The sequence below is a fragment of the Sminthopsis crassicaudata genome, chromosome 5, assembly GCF_048593235.1.
Source record: "Sminthopsis crassicaudata isolate SCR6 chromosome 5, ASM4859323v1, whole genome shotgun sequence".
In the NCBI taxonomy this organism is placed as follows: domain Eukaryota; kingdom Metazoa; phylum Chordata; class Mammalia; order Dasyuromorphia; family Dasyuridae; genus Sminthopsis; species Sminthopsis crassicaudata.
Window position 1 is genome coordinate 192,714,923 of NC_133621.1, and position 13,149 is coordinate 192,728,071.

The window sequence follows — 13,149 nt, forward strand, 5'->3', positions numbered from 1 at the left end:
AAAGAATTATACACAATAGTATTCCATCATATTTATATTCCATAATTTATTCATCTATTCCCCAATTTATAGGCACCCCTTCAGATTCTTATTCTTTTCAACCTCAAAAAAGAGCTATAAATACTCATGTATATCTTTAGAATTTGTTTTGCTTCCTTTTACCTATTCTCCCTCTAATTTCTCCTTCTTTTCTTCTTTCCCCCTTTCCTTCCCTTTCCCTATTTGGTGAAATATATCCCTCTTTCCCTCTCTTTCCATTTTCTTAGAATCATCAAGACATAATAGCACTATTCCCTGGCCTTGTCTAATTGGAGATCCTCTAGGAACCCTGATGGTATGGTTCAGAGAGGATACATATATCATCTCCCCCATTCATGAAAGTAAGCAGTACTATCCTTTATCACTATTATGAGTTAGAGAGGGAAAGAAGGCTTTGTAACTATTTTGTTGTTCTGGTGAACCAGAAATGTGCTCCTCAGGGTGAAGAAATAATTTGCTAGTCTGGTCAATAAAGTTCAGAAATAGAAAAAGAAATGAGCTTTATGATTTTCTGCTTTATAAGAGAACTGAATTAATTAATAATAATAACTAATACTTTCTAAATTTCCTTTTAAAGATAATAGCTAATTGGAAAAGTTTATAAATGCTATGTTTGAGAAAAAAGAAAAGTATTTTCTAAGAGTAGTAATCCTCAACAATAAAGCATTTTTATGCAGTATAAATATCCCTGAAAGAAACAATAACATTGAAGCCTGCAGACTAGGACTGTTTAGACAAATGAATTTTCATTTTTTCCTGTGTTTTCTTTCTGAGTTTCTATAAGTGTGTGTCTATTTATCAGTATAGCTTTTTTTGTGTGTGTACATATTGCATTTGTGGAAGAATGTGAATCCAGGGAAAGAATAGGAGTCCACGTAAAGGGATGCTTACCACTAGGTACCCACAATTAAATTGCTATTCCATGGGGCTCTTCTCACTTGAAATCCATCATATATTTCTGGCATTTTGTCCATCCTCATTTTTCTCACCACCTTGAATCACTTGACACACTGCATCACCTTTCTGGATAGTCTTTATTTTCTGGATTTTCATAACAAATTTAAGATCCTCTGTTTGGCTTTAAAGTCTTTCATAACCTAGCCTCTCCCTATTTTTGCACCTACTCCCTTTCACATAATCTATAATCCAGTTACACTACTTTCTGTTCCTCAAACACAACACTGTTATGTGTGACTGTGCCTTTTCACTGGCCATCTTCCACATTTGGAATTCTCTATCTCCTCACCTCTTGTAGCCTGGTTCCTTCTAGATTTAGATTAAATTTCACCTATTTAGATGAGACCTTTCTAGCTTACACCATCCCTTCTAGATTTCTAATTTCCATCATACATATTGTCTCAAAATCTTAGTGCAGTTTTAAGCTTCTGACTATAGTAAATAGTACTAAAACTTTTGGGGTATAAATGCACACATTTTATATATATATATATATATATATATATATATATATATATATATATATATATATATATATATATATATATTTATATATATATATATATATATATATAAGTATCTACATGCATGTGCATATACAACTTTATATATTCATTACTTATATATGTTTACATTATTTATAAGTAATAAAATATAATTATAAATTAAATATATAGTCTAAAACTTTTAAAAGTGTTAGAGGAATAATAATAATAGATACCAAAATTATTATACTTTTTTTTGAGAGTCTATTGATAAACATTTCCAGTATACTACTAGAGTGGTGTCTTATGCGGTATGATATAAGAATTGAGGGATTCAAATCAATCAGCCAAAAAATAGGAACTAAGGGCCTGCTGTGTGTGGAGTAGGTAAGACTATCTATAAAAGATAGAGTGCTGGACCTAGAGTCTTCCTGACTCATCTTCCTGTGTTCAAAACCTGCCTCAGACACTTACTAGTTAGTAGACTTTAGGCAATTATTTTACCCTGTTTATCTTAGTTTCCTCATCTATAAAATCACCTGGGGAAGGAAATGACAAACCACTCCAGTATCTCTACTAAGAAAAAATCAAATCTCTTCTTTCTTGGGAAGGAATGTGAAAGATATATGTGAAAAGGGGGATGATAAGAAATGGGAAATGAAATTATTGTAATAGTCTAAGAGAAAAGAACTCATAATGGGGTGGTTGTAGAGAGAATTGACAGGAGAAAACAAATTCAAGAGAGAATGGAAGAAGAACTAAACTTGACAACTGGTTGTATGGTAGTGAAGAAGAGAGAAGAATCAAAATATAACTTCAAAGCTGAAAATTTAGATTATATCGAGGATGTCAGTACCATCAACAGAAAAAAGAGAAGTTAAACAGAGAAGCTAGTATTGATGGGAAGATAAGAAGTCCAGAATGACATTCAAGCCGGCAGTTGGAAATAGACTGTTGATATTCTGGGATAGATTAGAGGAATAATAAATATATGAGGGTCATCTTTTAGAGGTAATGATTTAAACTATTGAATAAATTCATCAAGAGAGAATGTATGAAAGACAAGGCAGAAATCCCAAGGATAAACACTCACAATTAAGGGACTATAAAAAGACATAAGGGTTTGAACTTTGAAAGTAAGAGTCTTTCCAGTTCCAATGGTATTGTGATAAAGAAAGCCATCTGCTCCAAAAGAGAGGACAGTGGGAATTGAATGTGGAGCACAACATAGTATTTTCATTATTTTTTGTTGTTTGCTTGCATTTTCTTTTCTTTCTCTTTTTGATCTGATTTTTCTTGTGCAGCTTGATATTTGTGGAAATATGTATAGAGGAATTGCACATGTTTAACATATATTGGATCATTTGCCAACTGGGAGAGTGAGTGGGGGGAAGGGAGGGAAGAATAGAACACACGGTTTTGAAGGGGTGTCAAAAATTAAATAAAAAGCTATAATTTAAAAAAAAAGAAATTAAAAATCTTTTTTATTATCTGTAAAGTTGAAAAAGTCAGACTCAACAAAATCTCCCTCACCTAGCTCTTCCTTTTTGTTTACAAATTGTATCAGAACTGTTTTTCTCTATTTCTCCAAGGAGGAGGGATATTAGAGAAAACACACCTTATTCTATCATCCATCCCAACCTCCATTTGGCCATAAGTACATAGCATCTAAAGACACACCTTATTTCGGAAAGCCTAAGCCTGACTGAGATTTGGTTCCTTTTGTGTACATTATTTTCTGTTCTTAGGGAAATGAGTATCTATCCTGAAATGGGTATGTCTACACTTGGAAGTAAGTTTGAGAGGACTGGAAATCCTAAGTCCCATCACAAAAGAACTAAATTGCAATATTTCTTTTATGTATAAGGAATACATTATTTATCCAATATTTGATTGCTATTATATCTTAACCCCTCTTATTACTCCTTTTGAGATAAATCTTAGATGTGAGTTTTAAATAAACCTTAACTATAAACAAATTTGTCTTCAGGGTACACAGCTAGAGATTAAAAATGATCAAAAGTTTAAGGAAGGAGCGTCTAGTCCTTCTTTGTAGATTATATCCCTCACCTCCAGAACTGAACCCACTCTATCTGAATACCTGGGTCCAGACTAGGCTGGGTTCTTAGTAGAGAAGAGAGTGGCATAGTATTATGGGATCTAAGTTCAATGTTAGAATAAGATGGATAGCTAATATACTGTATGACAGATTCACCATCCAAATATGAGCATCCAAAAAAAATCAACAAGTTAACTCTCTGAGCATGATATAATAAAACAAAATCCAATAGGGTTGAATGTTTCAGAAGGAATGAATTTTAGTTGAGGGGATGCCCATCAATTGGGGAATGACTGCATAAATTATGGTATGTGATTGTCATGGAATATAATTGTTCTATGGAAAATGATGAATAGAATGCTCTCAAAAAAACAAACAAACAAAAAAAAAAACAGGAAAGTGAAATGTATTGTATACATAATAATAGCAATGTTCTGGGATGACCAGCTGTAAATGATTTTACTATCCTCATCATTTCAATGATCCACATTACTCAAAGGACTTATGATGAAAAATTCTATTCATATCCAGTGAACTATATCTGAATACACGTAGAAGCATTTTCTCTCTCTCTCCCTCTCCCCCCCATCTCTAACTTTATTTTTCTTGAGGCTTTTTTTTTATTAGATTGGAGATCTATGTTTTCTTTCACAACATGCCTTTTAGGGAAATGTTTGGCATAATTTCACACTGATTTCTTAATGAGAGCTGGGATGGTTATAAGGGAGAGAATTTGGAATTCAAAAGTTTTAAAAAATAAATGTATAAAGTTGATTTAACTAACTGAGGAAAAATATTAAATAAGTAAAAATTTTAAAATAAAACTAAAACAATCTTTTTATACACAAAAAAACAGTTTTAGCAAAACAAGATGATTGCGGTATGGTAAGATGTTCAATTATAATAAATAGAAGGATATTAATGGACTTCAGATTCAATATGAATTATAAGAATGATATGAGGATTGAAAAAGAAAAACCTATCTCAGGATGAATTTTAAAGATTTTCAGGATTAGAGAATTAATAGTACTATTGTAATTTTCCCTAGTCAGACCAAACTGATGTATGGTATTTGGTTATGGGTACTACCTTTTAGGGAAATTAGATAGGGCCTTAGTGCACAGAGTGCCAAGACTGAAATCAGGAAGACTCATCTTTCTGAGACAGATATAGTCTCAGACACTATGACCCTAGACAAGTCACTAAAGTCCATATGCCTCAGTTTCCTTATCTCAAAAATGAGTTAGAGAAGGAAATGGCACACCAATCCAAAATTTTTATTAAGAAAGCTCCAAATGAAGTCATGAAGAGGCAGATACAATTGAACAACAGAGAAAAAGAGAACTGCATTTTGGGATGAACACTAATACATTAGAGTCTCCATCTTGGGTAAACATGTTTACAGCCTTTGAAATCATGACATATGAGGATCAGTTGAAGGAACTGGGGATGGAGAAGAAAAAGTTTGGTTGGGGCAGGGGACATGGTGAGACATTTACTGAATTTAAGTGTTTGAAGACTGGATATGTGGAAGAATGTTTAGACTTATTCTACTTTTCTCTAGAAGAACAAAATTAGGAACAATGAATGAAATTTTCAATGATTTAGGCTTTATGTAAGGGAAAATCCTAACAATTGTAGTAATTCAAAAGTAGAATGTAAATAACTCATATTTCCTGAAAGAGGAGGAAAAGATAAAATATGTTTACAAATAAGAAAATAAAAGTGTATGCCAATTAATTCCAAGAGGAATTAAGCATACTATCAATATAGAAAGGTTGTCAAGGAAAGATTAGAAAGCCACTTCTTTATTGGGAGAACTTAAATCTACCTCTTTAATATTTAATTATTGTTCATATCTTTTCTTTTAGGGCTAAGGAGAACAAATCTAATTTTACAACAAACACTTAAAAGATTTTAAATCTCCTTTAACCTACAAGTCTTCTCTTCTCCAACTTAAATCTTAAAGTAATTTCCACTTATCCTAAATAGCATTGTTTAGTCCTTTCTCCATCATGGCCATTCTACTCTGGACATGGTCCTAAAAAAGGAAGCTGATTTCATTTCTCTAACATACCCCAGCCAAGGAAAAGATAAGAGCTCCTTCTTCTGTGCCCATGCAAAGAAGGCATTCATGAACATATCATCCAATAAAGTAAATATTTCTTTATTTCTTTTTACTCTTTACTCTTTTGTCTACTTTAGAAATGCTGAAGAAATACATGCAGAAATTACTATCTCCGTGATTCTTCTGCCACATCCTACTATCTTGAAATTTCTTACCTCTGATCTCATCATCATCCATGTATTCCTGCTGTTTAACACCTGCTTAGATTGTGAAAAGCTAACAGGAATAAAAAAAGTTCTTTATGAGATGAAGAATTTTACTTTTCCTTCTTATTCTCTTCTCTCTGATTTTCTCTGGAAAAGAGAGTAGCACAAATGCCATTTATTTTGGCCTGTGATTATTATTATCAGAATTAGAGTGTGGGTACTGGTTTGAAGGGAAAGAATTTAACATTTCCAGTTGCTGAATGATAGGGTAAAACAAAAAAAAACAAAAAACAAAAAAAAAAAAAGACTTTGATAAGTCATCTATCAGCTAACTAGAACAAAGAAAATGTATCAAATTTTTTATGATTCCGGGTTAGATATTACAGAGTCTTCAAATACTTTCATTCAAATACTTAATACCCCTCCCTCACTATCAAAAAGTTATTACTTATGGGGACAGCTAGGTGGTGAAGCTAGATAGAGCACCAGCCCTGAAGTCAGGAGGACCTGAGTTCAAATATGGTCTCAGCCATTTAACACTTCCTACCTGTGTGACCTTGGGTAAGTCACTTAACCCCAATTGCCTGGGGGGGGGAACTTAAATCTAGCTCAAATACTTGATGTTTTAACCTATGTACATTTTTTGTTTTTCTCTAGTGAGCCTCATTTCTTATAGCCATAACCTTTGGAAATTATAAACAGATTGTTTGAAAATTTCTTGTCATGACTCATTTTTCTCTTTTATAAAATAAATTTTCCTACTCCTTCATCCTTTGTTCATAGGTCACACATTCTAACTCTTCATCATATTTGTAGCTCTTCTCTGGGTCCTTTCCAAGTTCCTCACAGAACTGAAAGCATTATAGACCAAAAGTTATAATTGAATCCCTGTATAAGATTTACATAACTTTGAAGCAAGAAACAAAACCAACCCACTTTCCCACATTCAAATGCCACTCACCACTTGGGCTAAAGTCATCGACCAGAATGAGTTGCTTTAGCAGGTGAGGAGGTGTCCGGTAAATGATGCTGGTTATGGCACGTTGGATAGTTGAAATTGCATCATTCATAATTGTGAGAATGACACTGACAGTTGGAAGCTGAGTGGGATATTCCTTTTTAAGACATCTGTAGGAGATCAAACTATGATCATGATTGTTATTAATCTGATTACATGGATTAACAAAAAAGTATAGAAAAAGAAAAGAAGGGAGAGAGAAGGAAGGAGGCAAAGAGGGAGGGAGAGAGGAAGAGAAAGAAACAAAGAAACAGGGAAGGAAGGTAGGTAAGAAAAGAAAAAAGAAAGCAAGAAGAGAGGAAGGAAGGAGAAAGAAGGGAATAAAGAAGGAATGAAGGAAAGGAGAAAAGAGGGAAGAATGGAAAGGAAAGAAGGAAAGAAAGCTATTCAACTTTTTTCTGAAAATAACAGATAAAATAATAGATAACATGCTTTAGCAAGAATTCTTTGGAATTATGATTGGTCATTTTATTGATCAAAGTTCTTCAGTCTTTTAAAGTTGTTTAGTTTTATAGTATTATTATTATTTTATAAATTGTTCTCCTAGTTCTGCACACTTCACTTTGCATCAGTTCAAATTTTTCTGAAACTACACCCTTCATCATTTCTTATAGCAAAATAGTATTCCACATTTATATATCATAACTTGTCCAAATACTTTCCAATTTATGAGTACCCTTTCATTTTCCAATTCTTTACCACTACAAAAAAAAAGAGTTGCTATAAATATTTTAAAATAATTAAATATCTTTAAACACTATTAAATACCTTTTGGAGCATAGTTTCAAATTACTTTCTGGAATGGCTAAACCAGTTCATAATTCTACCAATAGCACATTAGTTACCTATTTTCCTGTGTTCTCTTCAGGGTATCTTGTTTTATTTTTTTCTGTCAATTTAATCAATTTGATAAGTGTAAAATGTTAAACAGAGTTATTTTAATTTTTATTTCTCTAATTATTAGAGTCTTAGCGCATTTTCATATTTTATTGATTACTTAGATTTTTTTAAAGCTGAAAACTGTTTATCAACATCTCTGATTATTTATGAGTGGGCCAGAGTCAATAATAACTCAATCTTATAAACTTGACTCAATTCTATATATAATCCCAGTAATTACTTTGATAAAAGAAATGTCCTTTAAAGATTGCTATCCCAATTTCTAGGTTATATCCTAGTTTTAGGAGAAGGGGAAAGGAAACAAGCATTTATTAAGCATCTACTATGTGTCAGGAATTGTAAATACTTTACAAGTATTATCTCATTATTCTTCAAAACTATCCTGTGAAGTACATATTGTTATTACATAAATGGTGGTGTTATTGTTGTTATTCAATTATTTCAGTCCTGTTTGACTTTTTGTGACTCCATTTATGATTTTCTTGGCAAAGATGGTGAAGTCTTCCTCCAGCTCATTTTAAAATGAGGAACTGAGGCAAACAGGAATAAGTGATTTGCTCAGAATCACATAGCTAGTAAATATGTGAGCAGAGATTCAAACTAATGTCTTCCTCCAAGTCTGGTGGTCTGTCCACTGTTCCACCTAGCTGCCCATTTATTATTATAGGTATATTTTACAGTTAATGGAATCAAAGTAGACAACGGTAAAGTTGCCTGTCCAGGATCACAAAGCTAATAAATGTTTAAGGTTGGATTTGATCTTAGATCCTCTTGACTGCAGACCCATTGCTTCTATCCATTGTGCCACATTGGTTTTGTTTATACAAAAACATTTTTTGTTATCAAAATTGTCCATTTTACCTCTTATCAATTTCTCTATCTCGTTTGGTCATCAACTATTCCCTTCTTACAATTCTGACAGGCAATTTTTTCCATTCATCTATAATTTGTTTAATGTCACCGTTTATTTCTAAGGCTGTATCTACATGGAGTATATCATGAGAAATGTTGGTCTGTATCTAATTTTTGCTAGATTCCTCCTAAATTTTCCCAGCAGTTTTTGTTGCAAAGTACATTTTTCATCAATATATTTTTGATTGGTTCAGTGAATAGCACTCTTACCTGGAGTCAGGAAGAACTGAACACAAATCTTACCTCAGACATTCAACTCTATGACCCTGGGCAGTCATTTAACCCCTAACAATGAAATATTATTTGGGGAGTATGTATGATATGAATGCTAGTTATTATTATTGGAGCTTTAATTTCTCACCGCATCATTTTCTTCAGCTGTAAAAATGAGATAAAAATACTACCCAGCCTCCCAAATCCCACTGTGTGATCCTTCAACTTTTCTGCATACTGTATCCAAACTTCTTCCTAATCCCTCAAAATTAGAATTTGCCCCCACACTAGCACACTTTACTTTAAATTTTCATTCATACATTAAGAAAAAAATAGGTTCTTCAGGCTTAGTTAGACTGACTCTAATCCAATCCTACCTGGGACTTCGAGTGTCTGGAATGGACCGATTGAGGGGTAGCTGATTGCTGAGATAAACATTGTAACCAAACTCCAGGAAGAGACTCTGGGCCTCAATCTGCTCGTTCTCAGTCAGGTCATTGCCCCAGTGATTGAAAAGAGCTGAGTTAGGAAAGACTTTTCTCTGGGATTTGTTCTTTCCCTTATTTCCATCCTTGAATTTCCAAGTTCTGGGGCCATTCTTCTCTTCATCCTTGAGATTCTTTGATGCTTGTGCCTGCTTCATTTCGATTTGCCTTATGACCTCTTTTATAGAGTCATCTGCCCATGGTTGTGTGAGAAGGAAAGGGAGGAGAGAGAGAGGAAACAAAACATTTGAGGCAAGTCCTGATCATCTGGACATCTATTTCTATCCCCTAACTGCCCAGGGTTTTTTGAGTTCCATTATTAGGATGTAGGTAGGCCTTGAAGGATATAAAATAGGGCTATGAAGGGTCATCCTGCTAGCACCATCCATCCATCCATCCATCAATCAATCAGTAAGCATCTGTCAAGTGCCTACAATGCGCCAACACTGTGGTAGGTGCTGAGCATATTAATACAATAAATGAAACAAACTCTTCTTACACGGGACTTCATCAATTCTGTGTCCTATTTCTTCAAAGCCTTATCAGGTTATTGATCTTTTCAGGTTTTTTTTAATATTATAAACCTACCATCACATATTAATGCTTCTTATGTGGTAAATGTGATTTCTTCCCTAGGGATATTTGTCTTTTAATGGGAATTTATGAAGACTCAAGGTTTTAACCTCAAAGAATATTTCTCTAACAGAACTTCAGAGGACACCATGAGAGAAATGTAGGGAGATGTTTTGGAAGCAGAAAGCGACTTTCCTTAATTTCTGTAACGAATTGTCAAGATCTTGACCAAGGCCCTGTTCTGCTCCCTGAGGATTCCTCCTCTCGGTGCTTCAGAAAGTCAGAGGGTGGGCATTGGCAATAATCAGCAGTCCATTTCTATCCTTCCCTCCCCCCAAAAAACCCAGTCACCATAGCCAATAGCTACACAAACAGAAGGATATATAAAATGATGGGGCTGGATTAGATGATCTCTAAACTGTTATCAAGTCACTTACAAGCATGTGACCCTGCGAAAATTGTTTCCTTTAGTTTCTTCAACTGCAAAATGAGAATCATAGGACCTACCTCCCAGGATTATTAGGGCAACGAGGGGGTGCAGGAGATAAAGGCTTGGACTAGGAGTCAACAAGCCCAGAGTTCAAATATGGCTTCAGACACTTAACTGTGTGACTGCAGGCAAATTTGCCTCAGTTTCTTTATCTGTAAAATGAGCTGGAAAAGGAAATGGTAAACCATTCCAGTATCTTGTCCATGAAAACCCCAAAAGGGGCCACAAAGAGTCAGTCACAAAAATGATTAAACAACAGCATCCCAGTATTGTGAGAATCAAATGAGATATTTGCAAAGGTCAAATCTTTTCTCAGACACGCACTGTGTCATCCTGGAGACACAGGATCACTTGACCTCTGTATCTCAGTCCTCTCATTTGTAAAAGTAGGGACTTGGATCTGTTAGCTTCTATGATCCTTTCAAGATCTAAATCTACGATCCTAAAAATCTCTGTCTTTTCTCAACCATTTAAGTCAGTCCCAACCCAATCCAGCTCTTCCTCTGTTTTTCTGCTCTCATTCATTTGTGTGTAGAGGGAAAGAGAAAGTTTTGGATTCATTATGTTATCATGTTATTGACACAACCCACTTTTCTTCAAGTTCCTTCAACCAACATTTATTAAATGCTTACTTTGTGCAAAGCACACAGGGAAAATGCAAAGATTAAATGACTTAAAGCATTTTCTCTTTACTCATTGAGTTCAAAATAAAAAAAAATATTTGTTTTATAATTCTTTTCCTTCTGTTTTCTCTTCCCCTTTATATTCTGGGATTTTCTCAAACCCAGATTCCAGTTACATGAGATTCTCTTCATCTACACCTTAAATAGCCTCTTCCTATCCATTTTAGGTACTTTTTGCATTATAGACAACAAAAAAAATTGAAAGTTCCTATTTACATAAGATAAAGACACATTTAAACAATATTTTTAATTAACTAAGGATTGAAAACTTATCTTAGCATATATTTTTAAAGAATACCAGCTCACACCCAAGTGTAAACCACTGCCACATTAGCTTTTTCCTTAGGCATGGCACTTTCCCACACACACTGCTCCCAAGTGCTGCAGACAGTAAACCTACCCAGATCTTCGAAAGCTTCCTTCTCTGCAATGGCCCATGAAGAAGCAAGCAAGGGATTCTTCAAGGGTTCAGATATGCCCATCTTCAGTATGTGGCTAATTCTCTTGATAAAAAACAAAAGAGCAACATGAAGGACAAAGACCAGAACCACCCTGATGAAGAAGACTCTTGGAAACCTTCCCCTTAATGCCATTTTCTACCTACCACCCCCAGCTGATGCAACTCTTATATAATTCAAGGAGTTATCAGCAAGAGCTGGGGGGTTATCTTCAGGGAAGCTTCAGCAAATACTATGTCACACAAGCCCTACACTGTGACATTTAAGGAGTCACATGGCTTCTGTTCAAGAAAGCTAAAATAACGCAGATTTTCTTGGGGCAGTATCAAGTTTTTAGAACATGCTGGGGCACATTCTCAAGCATTACTGGAGCAATCAGATATACTTTGCAGGGATTCAGAAATCATATTGATCTAATGGGAGCAGGAGAAGAGAAATAAGGAGGTGGTAGAGATCAACTTAGTTGGTTGATACTTCTTTTTCCTTTGACAGGAGTAAATTGGAAGGTGATACTAATAGAGAGTTATCATGCACAAGCACTCTATATGAAAAGGTATGAAACTAGGATAAAATGGGAAATTTCCTTCTTTTGCAGAAGGAACCCTCGAAGATCCTCAAGCTCCACAACTTCGTGTCTCCTGGGCCTTAGAGTCCCTCAAACCTGTCCCTCCAACCTGTAGTGGAGGATGACCAAGTAGAATTTGCCTACCCCCTCCCAAGAATACGTTTCAGAGGAATTGTCTCAATTCATTTTTTCTACTCATAGTATAATGAAAAGGGTACTAAGTGTGGATACAGGAAGACCTGAATTCAAGTCCTTCATAATTCTTTCTCTAGTTAAATAATTATAAGCAATTCACAACTTCTCTGAACATAAATTTCCTCATCTATAAAATGTAGGATAATACTATAGGAAGGACACCAAGAAAAGGAGCCTTGGGAAATGAGTGTAAACTGTTAGCATTTTTTGTTTTTCTCCCCAGGTTATTTTTACCTTCCGAATCCAATTCTTCCTTTGCAACAACAACAACAATAACAACAACAAAATTCGGTTCTGCACATATATATTGTACCTAGTATATACTATAAGATATTTAATATGTATGGGAATGCCTGCCATCTAGGGGAGGGGGTGGAGGGAAGGAGGGGAAAAAATCGGAACAGAAGTAAGTACAAGGGATAATGTTGTAAAAAATTACCTATGCATATATACTGTCAAAAAATGTTATAATTATAAAATTAATAAAAAAGAAAGAAAAAGAAAAAAAAATAATAATAATTTTTAAAATACTATAGGAAGGACCTACCTTGTGAGGTTATTGTTAATGTCACAATCAGGGATCATTGTTGACCATGTTTCTGACTTTATTTAGTAGAATTTCTAGATTTCAATCAAATCATCATCATCATCACCTATTATTCACAACTGTTTAAAAAAAATGTTTTTACATGTAATTGGGGGGGAATCAAATGTTACTTTAGAAAAGGATGCCTACTTGACAAAGTTGGAGATGCAAGACTGGAGGTTAGCAGGGAGTTTGGGGCAAGATAGATTTGAGAATCATCAGCATAAAGATGGTAATTAAATTCATGGGAGCTGATG

General features: G+C 34.4%; 1 protein-coding gene across 1 annotated transcript in view; it reads right to left on the reverse strand.

The window, feature by feature from the left end:
* LOC141542606 (putative polypeptide N-acetylgalactosaminyltransferase 8) overlaps nt 1-11,681 on the reverse strand; it is a 24,775-nt gene extending 13,094 nt beyond the window's left edge. The window contains exons 1-3 of the mRNA XM_074267143.1: nt 11,489-11,681; nt 9,235-9,535; nt 6,776-6,942 (exon numbers count right to left, since the gene is read on the reverse strand). Coding sequence (XP_074123244.1) covers nt 6,776-6,942; nt 9,235-9,535; nt 11,489-11,681 — 661 coding nt within the window. The remainder of the gene's footprint in view (nt 1-6,775; nt 6,943-9,234; nt 9,536-11,488) is intronic.
* Between the last annotated feature and the right edge of the window lie 1,468 nt (nt 11,682-13,149).